The sequence below is a fragment of the Natator depressus genome, chromosome 6 (assembly GCF_965152275.1).
Source record: "Natator depressus isolate rNatDep1 chromosome 6, rNatDep2.hap1, whole genome shotgun sequence".
NCBI classification, from domain to species: domain Eukaryota; kingdom Metazoa; phylum Chordata; order Testudines; family Cheloniidae; genus Natator; species Natator depressus.
In genome coordinates, this window is record NC_134239.1 from 57,376,714 (window position 1) to 57,393,637 (window position 16,924).

At 45.1% G+C, this 16,924-nt stretch overlaps 2 protein-coding genes across 14 annotated transcripts in view; one reads left to right on the forward strand and one right to left on the reverse strand.

Moving 5' to 3' along the window:
* Window positions 1-7,593, forward strand: part of TSPAN18 (tetraspanin 18) — a 167,952-nt gene extending 160,359 nt beyond the window's left edge. For all 5 annotated transcript variants that reach the window (XM_074957013.1, XM_074957012.1, XM_074957010.1 and 2 more), the window contains 4 exons: window positions 1,818-1,916; window positions 3,280-3,459; window positions 5,709-5,792; window positions 7,319-7,593. In XM_074957013.1, coding sequence (XP_074813114.1) covers window positions 1,818-1,916; window positions 3,280-3,459; window positions 5,709-5,792; window positions 7,319-7,366 — 411 coding nt within the window. In that variant the 3' untranslated portion in view covers window positions 7,367-7,593. The remainder of the gene's footprint in view (window positions 1-1,817; window positions 1,917-3,279; window positions 3,460-5,708; window positions 5,793-7,318) is intronic.
* Window positions 7,594-7,687: 94 nt separating this feature from the next.
* The window catches only part of TP53I11 (tumor protein p53 inducible protein 11), a 49,443-nt gene continuing 40,206 nt past the window's right edge, over window positions 7,688-16,924 (reverse strand). For 7 of the 9 annotated variants that reach the window (XM_074955323.1, XM_074955320.1, XM_074955319.1 and 4 more), the window contains one exon: window positions 7,689-15,889. In XM_074955323.1, the coding sequence (XP_074811424.1) occupies window positions 15,756-15,889 (134 nt within the window). In that variant the 3' untranslated portion in view covers window positions 7,689-15,755. Of the gene's footprint in view, window positions 15,890-16,924 lie in introns of all 9 variants that reach the window. The other 2 variants (XM_074955326.1, XM_074955327.1) reach the window with 1 other exon arrangement.

Consider the following 16,924-nt stretch of genomic DNA (forward strand, 5'->3'; position numbering starts at 1 on the left):
TTTTCAGTTTAACCAGACTTTTAAAACTTTATTTTTACTGTTCCTTAGAAAAAAGATGATAACTAAACATTGGATTTGATTGTTTCGAGGTCTCTGTTGTTGTTGTTTGTTTTACAGATACTTTGAGGGAAATTATTATTATAATTTTTCTGTTTTACGATAAACAAAAATAAACCTGATTTTACTAATTTTCATTGCCCAAGCTGAAGGAAATGTAAAAAATAAACATAAATGGTGGAAATGAAAAGGGGATTTTTTAAATTCTTTCTTTCTGGATCATTGTTAGTACACTAGACAAAGAAATGCGTTTTCTAATATCTACTGTTAAAGTTGACAGTGACCCTTTCCGTTTTATGACCCGGATTTATATCCATCTTTGTTCACAGAAGGTACAATATTAGGGTGTCATTCTGATCTCACTCACACTGGAAAAATCTGGAGTAATTCCACTGAAGTAAATGGAGAGTAATACTGGTGTAAATGAGAGGAGAATCCTGCCTTTCAGATATGAATTTTCCAAGGTCTGGTAGATTTAACTGCTGTGTTTATGTGGCTTTTCAGATCTGTCTTTAGTGTCTCTTTTAGTCCTTTGTTATATGAAGCACTTTTAAATAGCTCCATATATAAAAAAAATTAAAAGAGAATGTTAACTTAAAAATATATGTAGAAATCAATTTTTAACTTTTAATTTTAAACAAGTCCAGCTGGTTTTAGCGAACAAGTGCCATTCACCATGGATAATGCTAAGGTGCAGCCAGCATTTTATAGATGTCAGTGTCTCCCCTACATTTTATAAAAGCATGACCACTGACCGTAAAACTGAAGATGCAGAAGAATGCACAACAAAGGGAGCATTGGGTGCAAAATACTCACATGCCAACCAGTATCGTCAGGCATAAAGACCCTTCCACATGCACAACTGTCCAGCCCTTGCACACAACAGGCACATAGTGTCATCTAAACCCTGCATGCGTAATGGGCTTTCCACACAAAGCATGAACTCTTTTCAGGCCTGATCCAGCCACCACGCAGGTCAATGTAAAGAAACCAAATTACTTCATGGGGCATTGCATTAGGCCAGTGGTGGGCAACTTGCGGCACGCAGGCCTCACGCGGCCCATCAGGGTAATCTGCTGGTGGCCCATGAGACAGTGTTTACATTGACCGTCCATGTCACCGTTCCCGGCCAATAGGAGCTGCGGGAAGCAGCGTGGGCTGCAGGGACATGCTGGCTGCCACTTCCCGCAGCTCCCAATGGCCGGGAATGGCAAACCGTGACCACTGGGAGCTGCGGGCAGCTGTGCCTGTGGACGGTCAATGTAGACACTGTCTCGCGGCCCACCAGCAGATTACCCTGACGGGCCACAGATTGCCCACCACTGCATTAGGCTCTTAATCCCTTGCAGGCTTCATCTTCACACTTTCCTGTAGTTGTGGTTGAACTGAAGGGCAGATCTGTTACAGCTTGATCCTGCAAGAGCCAGCTGAAAGTTGGTGAGCATTGTTAACTCCCACTGAAGCCAATGGGAGTTGCGGGTGTTCAGCACCTTTACGGAGGTGTTAAGCACCACCACCTCACATTGGGCCCTTAGTTTCTAATTGGGCAGCAGATGCATTGTTCACTGTCAAAGGATGCCAAGCTGATGTCCATGCACCAAAGCAGGGAGTCCCTGGCTAATAAAATAATTTTAGTTTACTCTGTCAGGTGCTAACTGCACAGGATCTTGTATCTACACTTAGATTTGTAATGAATAATAGCATCACCAGAGTACTTTGAATTGAGGTGCTGGCAGTAATCTGTGTTCTGTGTATTTCAGCTGACCAGAGAATACTTCACCAAGGAGCTAAAGAAGCACTATCAGGGGAACAATGAGACTGATGTCTTCTCTTCCACCTGGAACTCGGTTATGATCACAGTAAGCTGATTTGCTCCTGAATCTCCTGGTGGCAGCTAGCTCTGTCACTAATATAAAGGGAAGCATTGCCCCCGTGCTGTAGCCTAAGCTTGCCTGCTGTGAAGCATACATTGCTGCATACAAACCAATCTGGACTGTATTTGTCAATTAGGAGTTAGATTAAAATTCTACCAGCAACAACCCCTTGTAAAAGTGATGTAGTATTTGAGCTGCCCGCAGAAGGGGGAGAGTGCAGTATTGGAGACAGTCAGCTAGCTGGATGGTGCAGGGGATGGGCCGTCACTGCAGACCCTTTCACCTCTAGGATTCTGCTTCAAATTCAGGTTAGGTCAGCTAGGGCCAAAAGTTGTTACTATCTTATGGTTTTTCAATGGCCCCGGTGAAATGAGTTGGTGGCTGATAGTTTGCAGTGTTGTTGTAGCCATATTGGTCCCAGGATATTAGAGAGACCAGATGGATGAGGTAATATCTTTTATTGGACCAATTTGTATGGGTTTGAGAGAGAAGCTTTTGAGCTGCACAGAGCTCTTCTTCAGGTGGCTTATAGTCTAATTACTAGTATGGAAGTACTGGCCATCTTAATTGGGACGGTAAGCGGGGAAGTCAAGGATTGCTGTAAAGTCTGAATTCCCCTCTCCTTTACTAGAAGTTGTCCCCCACTCTCTTCTCCAGTTGCAGGAAGTAAGGGCTGTGTTTGTGGAAAGTTTGCATTAGTACAACCCATTCTGTGCCTATTCAGCAGATAAATACATGACATCAGTCTCCACAGCTTTCAATTCAGTTTTAAAATTAAAGAAGAGAGCTGCCCTTAATGCTGATTCAGGAATTTAAAGAAGAAGTTTACATTTTATTCATGAAACGTTTAAACTTTTTGCAGCCTGAAAGGTGGTAGATGCAGCAAATCACTTGAGTACTTGCAGTGGCCCTTCAGTGAATCGTCTAGTGCATTAGAGCTGGCATGGGAGGAAGCAGCAGCATCTTGGATATCAGCCACAGGGAGGACTGGGAAATAAGGAGCCTGGATTGTATTCTGTGATCTTGAGCATGTAGCTTTGGATATGATGCAGAGCCCATTGAAGTCAACAGCAAGACTTCCAGTGGGCTTTGGATCAGGCCCTTAATCTCTGTGTCTGTGTCCCCATCTGGAGATAATGATACTTTATAAAGTGGTTTGAGATCAATGGATGAAAGAGGTGCCAGGATAAAAACACAAATGCAGCCACATTGCCCTCACTCTCCCTTCACTGAACCCCGACCCTTCACACCCCACAAAATCATGACTTCGAAAGGATTTGTGATGGTTCCTTTCAGAAGTGACAATATGGAACCTATGGATTTCTGTCCTTCCTGTGTCCCTCCCTAGTTTGGCTGCTGTGGAGTGAATGGGCCAGAAGATTTTGAAACAGCTCCTCATTTTCGACTCCTCCATTCAGAATATGTGGTACCGGAAGCTTGTTGCCGGCGAGAGCTCCAGACCCGGGATGGGGCATTTGTCAGCAAGGAGGACTGCCTCATGGGGAAAGACACGTACCAGAACCGACAGGTAAGGGGAAATAATCCCGGAGCTGACAGGTGCTTCACCCTGAGCTTTAAACAGACTATGGTGTGGAAGCTAATGGGGTTTATGGGTCCCTTTCATGGTGACCATAACTCAGACCTTAAACATTCCTAAATGCCTAAATAAACAATGCATTTACACTGCCTGCCAGCTCTCGGTATCAATGTACAACCTGGGTCTTGTTTTGACAGTGTCCTTTCACTACATGGGCTTTAAATATAGTGCAGCAGCACGACTTTGTGTCATCAATAGCAATTTGCATATTTCCCCAAATCTAATGGATGAAGAGAGTTGGAGTCAAAGGATTATGTAGCTTTTTTTTTGCATTTTCCAGCCTTAAATCTGCAGCTGAAAACTCGATTCTTGTATTTGATTCTTTCACCTTCTCTCATTGTTATTGCTATTTACATTGCACAGAGTCTGATGGGTCACAAAACTCAGGAAAGGGCCATTTATGCAGTTATTTGCTTAAAAATGAACCCCAAATCAATGCTCTTGAACATGATACAGAATCAGGCATTGCTCTTTTTGCATAGATGGCAAGACACCCAGAAATAAATACAATCCTAACCTAGATCATTAGTGACTGAGCATCATTGCCATCTGTCAGCTGTTTAGTGACCCAGGTTTGGAATGAGTTTTGTTCCTACCAGGGGAATGTCAACACCACAAAGAAACCATGTCTATAATCAGAACTTATTGTCACTTGTTGGCCCTTTCAACAGAGAGGTGAAGATTGAATGGGCGATGGAGTTTCAAGTGCCCTCTCATCACTGGTGATGGTCCCTCCAATGCAGGAGATAAGCACATTGGCAGAGTGGGGAGAGAGCAGCTTGCATTGTTGTGCCCTTATCATTCTGGTTCTGGAGATAAACAGACTATTTCACTCTCCCAGGCTCTCAGTCCAGCACTTTCCATCAGCCCAAATTTTAACAAGGACATTCAGTATAATGTCACTTTTTTCTGGCCTACACTTTACTGAGCCTTCTGGTTAGCCAAATCCAGACTCCCTACCCTGTCCCCACCCCTACAGAAATATACACCCTACACTTACCCAAAACCGTCATGTTTCAAAAAACTTTCAGCAAAACGACTTGTACTTTGGCTGGCTCTTGATGGTTTTCACCCAGCATCAATGGGACAATTGAACTGTATGAGAGACTGCCGCCTCATCTCCCTCTTCTAAGCAGCACTGGTTCCATTTCCAGCACTTGACAGCAGATTGCAGATGAGTTTAGAACCAGTCTGTGAGCTGTTCCCCGGTCTGGGTGAGAGATCGTAGCAGACACTGCAACGCTGCTTCTGCCAGATCTGATTGCCTCAAGCACACAAGGGAGAGAGAGAAGCAACAAACACTCGAGAGGGGAAAAGACATTAATCTTGACAAACAAGGCTAAAGAGGACAACAAAAATGTCTCTCTTCCTATTGTTGCATTTCTGTTTGCGGTGTCACTGGAGCATATTGAGTCCATACGTTCCCATTTCAATCCTTTGGAAAGGGAGATTCTTGTTACTCTGTGTGTGTGGTTGCAACATATTGACTGGAGAAAGAGCACATGAGACAACTGTCAGAAATAGTCCTAACCAGTAAAGGAGGAGGGAGGTTCTTTGAATGTTGTTTGAGCTCAAACATTCCTGGACCAAAGTCAAGTTCTTGGCGAGCAGAGCTGCTAGGCGGATGCTGGCCTAGTTTGTGTTGAAAACTTTTCTTGGCACGCTGACCCTACCGAGCAGCAGGGGCCGTTCAAAGGGCGCTATGGGGATAGATGCTAGAGCGACACTGCCACACCCCCTGGTTTGAAGTGGTTTCCATCATATACAGGGCTTACAGTTTGGTTCAATGGCTCTCACCACCCCCACTATACAAATTGTTTCAGCCTCCCTGGCTATGGGAGACCCTCAGGTTAAAGTTGGAGTTGTGTTTGAATAAGCACCCAAAAGGTTGGATGCTCAGTTCTGCTGAAGGTTATGACCAGTGTTGGTCAGCGATGGGTTATGGCTCTGTTAGCCAAGCCCATCTCCCGTCAACTGCAGCCTCAGCCTCCAAGGGCTGTCCTCCCTAAAGGCCCCACGGAGTGGGTCTCTGTTGTTCACTGTCTGTTGACTGGAGGTCATGTGTCTGGTTTCTGGGTCTGACATGCATCAGGTACACAAACAAGGGTCATAAGCAAATGTCTGTAGAACAAACGGGGCTGCTGCTTGTCTGTTTTTCACAATGGTTTATTCTTTCCTAGGGTTGTTACACTGTGATCCTGAACTCCTTCGAAACCTATGTGTACCTTGCAGGAGCTCTCACCATTGGCGTCTTGGCTATTGAGGTACCAGAGCTGTTAATGTGCTAAAAATGCAGTATCTATACAAGTGCAGCCAGTAGCATGAACAGGAGCTGCACATTCGCCTTTCAACAGGACCCTTCCCCATCAAAATGCAGGGAGATTATAGTTCAGAATAACTAGTAAGTAAGGGCTGGATTTTCTGTCTGTCTGCATGCAGGGCAGAGAAATCCCTTATCGTACAAGCCTGCACTGCCATCTGGCGTTATGCCTGGTATAAAATTACAGGCCCATAAGAAGCTTTAAGGAATCCAGCATTTTTCCCAGTAGTACTCAGAGGCCCCAGTCAGGCCCGGTTGTGTGTTTCTGCAGCACAGACACATAAGAGATGGTCCCTGCCCTTAAAACAAGATGAAATGAGTGAGTTTCACAGACCATTGGAGGAGAGGATAATAGTAACACAACCATGTGGTCCGAGGGGATAACTAGAAGCACATCTTGATTAATATGTTTCAAACTGTGCCTTTTTAAGGAGCATCTGTATAGAGTCTGAAACTATAGTGGCCTGAGATTATGAACATATACAGTATTGCCAACCCCAAATGTTCAAAAATCATGAGAATGGCTTTAAAATCATGTCAAAACAATAGATCTGGGATTCTTTATATTTGCCTTCTGCTTTTTGAGCCTTTATGGTGAACTGGGGTCACATTTTGAAGCTTTCTCCACAGTCACGAGGGCTAGGAACTTACTTTTTCTTTAGGAATGAAGGCAGAAATCATCACCTATCCACTTGACTCCAGGAGCTGGGACTTTAAGGAAAACAATAATGATCATGGGACTCATGACAAAATCATGAGAGTTGGCAACACTGCATATATCTCCATTATAGAAAGCATCCGTATTTGGCATTTTGGGGCAGACATAAGCAGAGCCAGGTTTCCATCAGAAAGTCACCCCTACTTGAACATGACGCTGCTTTGGGGCACTGTCACAAGGGCTCTGGCGTGTGGTTTCCTGATACGCTGGCAATGTGCATGGGGCTGATGCACTTGGATCTCGAGAGGGGAGTTTCAGAGAGTGAGGGTGGCTTGCCTTCCTGCTGAAGGGAGCAGCAGCTGCTGGGACCAGCAAAGCATTCCACCCCCTGGCTGGAGAGTGAGCTCCATGGCAGGCGAGGGTGCAGAGTGGGCAGTGGGAGTCCTGCAGATTAGCAGTGTACCCTACCCAGAACACTTGCAGACAATTTGGAAAGGGCCCAGGTTGGTGTGGTAGCCATCGTCCACGAGGGTGTTTTTGTTGATGGTGGGTGGGAATAGGGTTTAAAGTAATGGGAAGTGTGGAGAAGGGTGCAGCCCCTCCTCTGCTAAAACCCTTTTCTCTGCCAGGCTTGGGTAAGCAATGCCTTGCCTTCTCTTTCACCCTGGCTGGCGTGAGGAGAGCTCCCCCTCCTCATTCAGTCTATATTAAGTCAGGGCAGCCCTAGGCCTCAGTAAGGGTTTTTCACTGTTTTGTAAGATATGGCTGATGGCTGTGTTTTGTTTGTCCTTTTCTTTCTCATCCCTTTCCAGCTGTTTGCCATGATCTTTGCAATGTGTCTCTTTCGAGGGATCCAGTAGGAGGTGCCCCAGAGCAACTGCGATGCTCCTATGTACTTGGAAGAAAGACCGAAAAAAAGAGGGGGGGAAAACTTTATTTTTTTTTTTAACAAAATGGAGACAAAAAAGGGTTGTAATATATGAATGACCAAAAGGATTGTACTTCAGGGGCAGGAACTTTGAGGTGCTGTGCACTACATTAAGCCACACCAACCTTCTCCCAGAGCAACCTGCACAGACATTGATCAGGAGCGAAGTGCAATGAATTGCATTAGAGACTGATGGCGCTTGCAGGGTGGGTGGGAGGGAAGGCAACTGAAATGGTCCCCATCAGAGCAGGACACTGCCTAGTATATTCACAACTGTATTGTTTTAGATAGTGAAGAAAGAGAAGAACTGTATAATGCAACACAGGGGCTAGATTCAAAGGAAGCAGGTCAACCACAGCACATGGGTGTAAAGGTCAGGAAGTTTCAAACAACCAGACAAAAAGGGCTTTTGATACCCAGAAAACTGTGGCAGCCATTGTTTACTAATTTCCATTTCCGGTCTAAAGTTTTAACTGCCAGCCAGGAAATGGCTCAGTAGAGGAGGGTCAACTACCATCACTTAACACCTCCAGGAAAACCCTTGGACCACTTGGAGTGGAGTATGCCTTTCCCTGAAGTCCCACCACAGGGGATGAGGTGACCCTGTGGGAAATGAGGAAGATCCTCCTCTAATAGGGGCTGGGAGAGGGCTGGGATACAATCAGAAGTTTGGTGCATACCTTTCCTTATTTACTCTGTCACTTTGGTTTTCTGTTCAGTGTTTTATGAGAGGAGAGCAAGGGGTTCCCAGATCCTGATCTTACCCCTCTCTCCTTTAAAAATGATTGGTCTGGCCAAAAATAGCTGATGCTGCCAGCCTCAGGGCAAGGGCATATTGTTTTGTCTTCTAAATCTTGGCCACTCAACTCCGACATGCAAAATTGTAGTTTGTACTTTTGTAGCGCTCTGTTAGCTTAATTATCTGCACTGGGTTCCAATGTTCCTTCCAGCCAGGTGGGGAATTCCCAAACATGGTACTGGTAGCAAAGGGGCCCATTTGTAGTTGTCTCCCACGCTATTTGCTTTGTGAGTCTTGTGACTTCATTTATGATCTGAGTTTCCCTTTAGCTTGTCCCAAGGGGCTGAGAAGAGAGTGGAATCAACTAAAGTCATTTTAACGTAGCCTCCTGAATTATTAGGGTTTCCTCCGTTTAGACGCCACTTTGACATTTAAATAGTGTCATCCATTTAATCATTTAAAACCAAACCTGAGAAAAATGCATAAGGACCTTGATCGAGGGTTACAAAGGATAGAACTGAGGCTCCAAGACAGGTGGAGCATTTACAGTGATAGAAGTGGGCCCATGTCCTCGGGGATTTCCTAGAAGGGACCATGCAGATGTGATATAGGTAATGGTGAAGCCTACCAGGCCTGCCTACTACCTGGCAAAGGACCTTGACTTAATATGCACCAGGGTGAAGAATTAGGCTGCTGAAGGATAAGAATAGGACATTGGAACCTCGCATACAGGGTTTCTGAGGACATGTGGAAATCACTTGGAGATATGAGTCTAATCATCAGAGAGATCTGTGCATGGACATGAAGAAAATCAGTCCCCACCCACAAATGAAGTCAGCAGTGGAGAAATGATGGAATTGGGCAGAGCTATTGAACAGTGAAAGGCCTCAGATGCTGTGTTAAAACTTTTATTGAAAGGGCTTCTAGGTAATTACCCCTAGGAGCAGTTTTATTGATGCATTTTAGACTTAAATTCTGCTCCTATGTATAATGAAGGAAAGTGGCTTTGCTAACAAAACTGGCAGTATCTGCACCTGCTGGAAGGCTCTGTAATTTGTTCCTAAAACTTTTTTAAAAAAAACAATCGGCTGCACTTAAAGGTCTAGTGTGGGAGGAGTTTTTGAGAGGTGTGTGCATAGGGGGAACTGAGCCATAACATTGTGCTAATCCACTAGGATGGGGACAGACTCAATAATTGATGTTCCTCTCTAGATACAGGCAGATGAAGGGAAAAGGCTGTGTGACCCTGCCCCAAGAGCTAGTCACTGTGCACACTGAAGAGAGTGATTCCCAAGGGAGGAAAAAAACTAAAAAGAACACAGTTGTTAAGGTGTGGGGGGAAGGGGAGGAAGTAGTAGCCAAAACAACCCCCATTACTCAGCTTATAGTAGCCAGAATCTGTAGCTGGCAATAGAATCTGAATAGCTAACATCCAAAACACCATAAACAGCAGGAAAGTGTGTTTGTTCTTGTCAGTTGGTGTCTGGATCTCTGGCTGGGTGCCTAACCTGTGACAGCTAGAATTCTTGGTGTCTGGAGGAGCAACCCATCTCCTTTGCTTTCAGAGTCCTCCCTTCAGTCCCCTTAATTTCTGACTCTATTGTGAAAGGTTCCCTTTGGCCCAAATCGCGTCTTGAAATTTAGCAGATGGAGGGGAAGGCCCTGCCTGGCCTAGGGTTGTGTAATTGAAAATGAAAAACACAGCTCTCTGCTTACAGCACAAAGAATATGATTCAAACCGGGAAAGGACATCCTTCTGAGTGCGCCTTTTCCAGAGTGGAGTCTGTCAGCATGTGCACAGTCCAACAGAGGAACAGGGATAACTACAATAGCAAACCCTAAATGTTGCCTTTCCAGGCTTATTCCCCTTTGATTTTCCTATTTATCACTTTTTTTTATCCCCTCCATTCTTTTCCTGTCATGGCTGTTCTCTCGCCTTCCCCCATTTATTTATTCTTTTCCTGTGTCCCTTTTTCTCTCATAGAAAAGAACTTTTCTTTTTTCCATCTTGTCTTTCTCTCTCATCTCACCCATACATCCCTCTTGTCTCTTCTCCTTTCTTTCCCTTTTTCTGTCCTCCCTGCCCCTGTTATGCAGTTGTCATCTACCCCATTCTCCCCTTAGGCTACAGGGGATGGATCACTTGATGATTACCTGTTCTGTTCATTCCCTCTGAAGCACCTGGCATTGGCCACTGTCCGAAGACAGGATACTGGGCTAGATGGACCTTTGGTCTGACTCAGTATGGCTGTGCTGATGATCTTGCTGAAACCTTCATATCCTCTCTTTAAAGGGCTAGAATCACAGGAATGTAGGACTGGAAGGGACCTCAAGAGGTCATCTAATCTAGTCCCCTGCACTCATGGCAGGACTAAGTATTATCTAGACCATCCCTGACAGGTGTTTGTCTAACCTGTTCTTCCAAATCTCTAATGGCAGAGATTCCACAACCTCCACAGGTCATTTGTTCCAGTGCTTAACCACCCTGACAGGAAGTTCTTCCCAATGTCTAACCTAAATCACCCTCGCTGCAATTTAAGACCATTACTTTTTGTCCTGTCCTCAGTTGATAAGGAGAAAATTTTTCACTTTCCTCTTTCTAACAACTTTTTACATACTTGAAGACTATTTCTAGAGCTCTAATTATTTTTGTTGCTCTCCTCTGGACTTTCTCCAGTTTGTTGACGTTTCCTGAAGTGTGGTGCCCTGAACTGGACACAGTACTTTAGAAGAGCCTTATCAGTACTGACTAGAGTGGAAGGATTACCCCTCGTGTCTGGCTTACAACGCTCTTCCTAATACATCCCAGAACGATGTTTGCTTTTTTGCAACACCATTACAGTGTTGGCTCATATTTAGTTTGTGATCCACTATAACCCCCAGATCCTTTTCTGCAGTACTCCTTCCTAGGCAGTCATTTCCCATTTTGTATTTGTGCAATTCATTAATCCTTCTTAAGTGGAGTACTTTGCATTTGTCCTTATTGAATTTCATCCTATTTACTTCAGAGTATTTCTCCAGTTTAAGATCATTTTGAATTCTCATCCTGTCCTGAGACACACTCGAGAATCCAGAAAGCAGCACCCTCCAATAAAGAAATTGAGACGGCTGTTAAGAGATGCACAAACCCCTCATGTAGGTTCCAGCCATCTTGGGTCATCTGAAATGCTGGGGAGAGGTATGGCATTTTAATGAAAAGGAGACTCCAGAATGGGGGATCCTTTGTTACTGTGAGACACACAAGTTTTGTTTTTTGATCACCATGATGTGTCACTGCCTTTGTCTGTGGTCTCATGCTGTATAATCAACAATGCTGGGTCTTGTTCCTCCCAGAGCTCTAGCCAGGAGGAACAAACAATTTTTTCCCTTTTGAATTCTTTTGGGGGCAGGGTGTTGAGGTATAATCACTCCTCACTTGAGAGCTCTGTGTAGGAAAGCAACTTTATATAGAGTCACCACAGTGTTAGCCCCCATGCTGTAGAATTATCTAGAGCAGTTTGTTTCTGTAAGTCCACCCCTCCGTGTCGATTATTTAACTCTTAAATTACTGTTGCGAGTGCCTGGGAAACAGCCTGCGTGTGAAAGAACGTTGAAATCTATTTTAAAAATTGTAAATGTTCCTTTTATTAGATAGTGGAGCTAATTTATCCTTTATTGCCTATTGTAATGCTTTTTATATTGAAAGGATTTTTTGTAATATAAACCAGAACATGAGCCTGAAGCATTCTGCACAGGTTGTGTGCATTTCTTAAAAAAATAAAAATAAAAATAAATAAAGGTATTGTGACAGTGCTGTGGGACATCTTTAATTTTCACTATTCACATGATTGGGGGGGTTTTATGTTAAGTACAGTCACTTTTCTCACCAAAGGGGGAATAAACTCAGATGAGGTATAAACTGAATCCAAAAAACCTAAGAGACAGGAAAGGCTGGCTGGCCCAGGGAGTGGCAGTGGGACTAGAGAGCCTTTCTCCTCCGCAGTGCCGATGCCGGCTTTGCTTAGGTCAGTAAGGAACCTGCTTGAATTTTTAGCCTCCCTCACCTTAAGTTTTGGGCTGTAAGAATCCAAGGTTTTGTTCTGCCCATTGCAGACACAGGAACCATTTGGAGAAACCCACTCTGTAACTGCAGGCTCGTCTCTGTTCAGAACTCAGTCACCTGGAGAATACCCCTCTGCTGTGCAGAGGGCTGTACAAACACCTTGCAATGCTGTCCCCCCTCTCCGTCAAGGTAAGTCAGGTTCATTACCCTCATTTCATAGATGGGGAAACTGATGGCTGGGAGGTGAAGTGACTTGGCCAAGATCATCTAGCTAGTCAGTGGCAGAGCCAGGATTAAAGCCTAATAATTTTTGCCTCCCAACTGTGTTCTTGGCTGCTAGCCTGTGCTGCCACTTAGCAGTTGTCCTCGTGCTTCTAGGCCCACTCCCTGTGAAATTTCAGCAAGGTGGTACCTTAAAAGAGTGGAAGGAACCACCCAGCAGTGACTAATACCTGGTTCCTCTCTCCTGTAGGATTTAATTCTAAAATACAATTGTAAACTCCCCCAGTAAAGCCCAAAGTGAGGCAGCAACCCCCTGCTAGCTATAAGTTTCTGGCAGTGCTGCGTGGTATTGCCTGGATCCTTCCCTTAGGAATAGCCACAGTGCTCCAGCCCTGATCCCTCTCACTGTCCCTTGTAGGGTCAGCCATGGGTGGGTAGTGATTGCTAGGGAGGATTGCATACACCTCTTCTCAGACAGGGTACATCTCTCTCTGCATTAGTGCTGAGAGGTGTAAATTCCAGTCCCCTGAGACAGCCCCACTGCAGCTTAGAGAGAGAGTGTTGATCAAGCTCATATTCTGACTGGAAGTGCAGCTACAGCAGCATGGGCTAGCCAGCTTCTTCAGACCTATCTAACCTTCCCGCTCTGGTGTAAACATACCCACACAGTCATGGGACCACCTGATGCTCCATATGCTCTGTCCTCATCACTAGAGCATACTAATTTGCAAATGACTTCCCCCCCACTGTTCCCTCCCTGCCCCAGTCCCTAGGGCACCACTAGGACTTGGTTACAAGATTTAAAAAAAAAAAAAAAAATGCTCTGAGCATTGTAGAGTAGGTTGGTTTTAATGCTCCATTCTATCCATCTCTTCCTGGAAGCAGGCCTTTAGCATTGAGTTACCTCTCAGAGCCAGCTGCCCCCCACCCCACCGCTCTCTCCAGCTCACGGAGGGGGTAACACACACCAGAGGACAGAATCATTGCAGCAGCTACCCATTTGCTCAAACACTTGAAATTAGAGCAGCAAAACCCTCTTCTGAACATTCCCATCCAGGAACCAGGGAAGGGGGCTGGGGCTTCAGATGCAGAGGTGGTTCACTGCCATGACAGATTCACAGGTGGGGCCTTCTGACAGTGGTTCAGAGCTAAAGCCTATTGAGCTATGGTGCATTGATTAGTACAAGCTCAGCCCTGGTTGCCAGTGGTGTATGCTGGGGGCAGCACTTTTCTACCCCCCTGCCCAAAGAAAGATACTGTCCTCCTGCCTGCCTATTCCTTCTGAAATAAAATTCACATAGTTACAGGTTCCATTCCAGACAGTACCCCTGAGGATCATGATGAATTTTAACTATATACATGCTCTTCTACTGGCCAGGCTGGAGAGTTACAACACCTGCACCATTAGCAAGTAGCTTAGGGTCTAGAGTTTAGCCCCAGGCTAAGTGCAGCAAGAGGTATCAAGCTCTTTTTCTCCAGTCATCACATTTAGTAACCACTCCAATATTTTCAGTATTCCCACTTGACCCATACATTGCAATGCATACAGGAGATCAAGTTCATGCAGCTGTTTGTAAATGCCAGAAGCAGGTAAACAGGCTTTGGGGGAGAGCTGTAGTGAAAATGCACTAGGCTTTACTATGAATGCTCAGTGGATGTCCATGTTAACTTTAATCAGGGATTTTTTTTCTGGCTACTGTGGCCCTTAAAGCTAATGTTCTTCAGCAGCCACCTTAGTTCTGATTCTCAACAGGCAGGAGCCTGCCCATGCTCATTCCAGGGCTGTCAGCTCTACTCCTGTGCACAGACTGGTTCAGCCCAATAGCTCCCCCTGTTGGTGCATGAATAAGTCCATGCCATCTATCCAATCCTTCAGGTTTCAGTCCAGTGGAGAACAAGCAGCATGGTACTGGAAAGTGTGGGGGGGCAAGGTACTTTCTTCTCCAGGATTGTCACTAGAAGTTAAGTCCTCCTCAGCCTCAAGAGCAAAGGGAGGCAATGGTCAGGGAACAGCAAAGTCCTGGTGTGCCTTTCCAGGCATGCCAAGTACTTTTATCCCATCCAAATAGGATCCTGAAGACACAAGACCTCAGCATTTATTCCTTTTTTCTGCTGAATCCAAAAGGAAATTGGTACCTGTACATTAGGAGTGGAGAAGACCAGCTGGCTCATCTAGTCCCTCACTTTACTAGAGTAAGAGTCACACAAGTACTCACAGACAGTGATTTACCCCCTGCAGTCCTCATTGACAAGCCTTTAAATAGTGATACAGCTCCCCAAGCAGTAGGAAAGATGGGTGCTCTAGCATAGACAGGACATAAGGGGAGTATTTTAACCATGGCCTCATCTCGACCGAAGTAGGGGACTGGTTAAAGTGGCATTGGCTGATCTATGCTAGAGCACTCCCTAGCGTTACCCACAGGGGAACTACTGCAATAGGAATTAAGGAAAAAAAATACAAGCAGCAGCAGACTATATACCAAACTTCCAAGACAATGAGGCTTGTTCATTCTTAGAGACTATTCAACAGCTCTTTACATTTCTCCCCTAATGCAACCCAAGTGTTCTTTCTCCATCCTTTCGCACCACTCTCCCTCGAAGAGATCCACACAAGATTTGGATGTAGCTTGGCTGCATTTCACGGGACTGTGTTGGAAAAGGGAATAAAGATGCCACCCTCTTTTCTTGCTGTATTTAACTCCGTGTCTCCTGCATTCCTATAGCATCTGTCAGCACAGAGTAAATACATTGGGTGTTGTCTCTAAAAACCGCGACACTACCTGATTGGAGCTGTGTCAGCAGCCCTGCCTTAGGGGGCTGGCCAGGATTAGTTCTGAAATCTGCTCACTAAAGGGAGAAAGGCTATAGGTGTGAGAGCAAGGCAAATGAACAGCTCCAAGCCTACAGGAGCTGGATTGAGTCCTTGGCTGGCTGCCTTTGCTTCCTCTCCCCTTTGGGATTCAGTTTGTGTGTGCTGCTATCATTTTGTGCTTTGCTGAAAAGGTTTCTGAGCTTGTGATTCCACTGGCCAGCTTCCTCCATTGTCCATGAACCTGACTGGTCCTTACATCTTGTCAGCCTTCCCTGCTGTGTTCACTTGGCCTTTTCTAGGCAGAATATGGTGGGGGAGGGGCTGCAGAGGTCAGCTCTCCCCCTGCACTTCATGTGGCAATGGTGCCAGCACTGGGTTTGCACACGGATTCATGCTGGTAAGTGGAAAAGAAGGTAATTGCTTTAGAACAAAAAGGAACCACCAAAAAAAGAATGCAAAGTTACTAACAGAAACCCCGACTCCCCTCCCCCAGAAAGCCTCAGAGATTAGACTTTCTTGGGTCGCCGTCCAACTTGGTAATAATAGTAAACGGTGATAAGGATGAAGAAAATCCGGCTGGCGAGGAGGAGCATGGCACCTGTGGATATCCGGCCACTCTCAACAAGGGTGATGGTGGTAACTGAAGGAGAAGGAGGGAGACAAGGCACAGGTTGATAGAGTACATTTAAATACAGTGCAGTTCTCTAGTGCCCTTTAGTGAAGATTCTCAAAGAGGATTTATCCATCCTGAAAACTACAAGACAGCCTTGCAATTGCTGTCCATCAATCTGTTTGTCTGCTTCTAACACTGCTGCCCCACTACATCAATCACTGACTCATTAAGCAACTGATTATATAGCTTAAAGAAATAACACTGGGGCCACATTCAGCATTGGAGTAAGTTACATATGGGGCATGGACAGTGTCCCATGTACTGTGCAATTTCAGTCTCAGAATTTGCCATGGCATTTATCCCTTGCCCTAGACTAATAATCATTTAAAATTTCACTTAGAAAAAAGAAAACTATCTTCAGGCAGACAGCCTGAAATACCCTACTCTGGGTCAGTTCTGAAACCTACCGCTGACCGCTTAAATAGTGAGTTTGTTAATTTCATTGCTGTTTTTTTCAAAGCAGAAATATTAATAAAATGTGCTTCTCTCACAAACACACCCCTCCAGCAGGTAACAAGTTGCAGCTATGCCCTGCCAGAACCTGCCACTTTCCCCCATGACCACTCTACAAAGCCGCCAATGCGCTGTCTATGCAAGAAACCATGGCAGATTGGAAACCATGTGTGAACCGTGTAAATTTAATGTAATTTAATATCAGAGCATGTTGTCCCATGTCTTATTCATATAATAAAAATCCTCCATTTTAAAGTAAGTGAAGCTACCATAGAATTTCCAGTCTGCCACGCCAGAATGCCGCAGAATCAAGGGACCTAAGTGCAGAACTTCGCTCCAGCTTGCTGTGGAGTGCCTGGGGTAAGTGGGCTGGGAAGTGGGCGTTTGTGGTAAAATAGAGCTGGGTAGACCAATGGCATTCCATAGGTGTGCACACAAATATAACTTCTGGCCCATGTAGAAGGAAGAGGGGGAGGGTGGTGGAAAAAGAAACAGCAAGAAGGATGTTTAAGATCCTGAGCCTGATTCTCCGCCGCCTTGTGCGGTCAT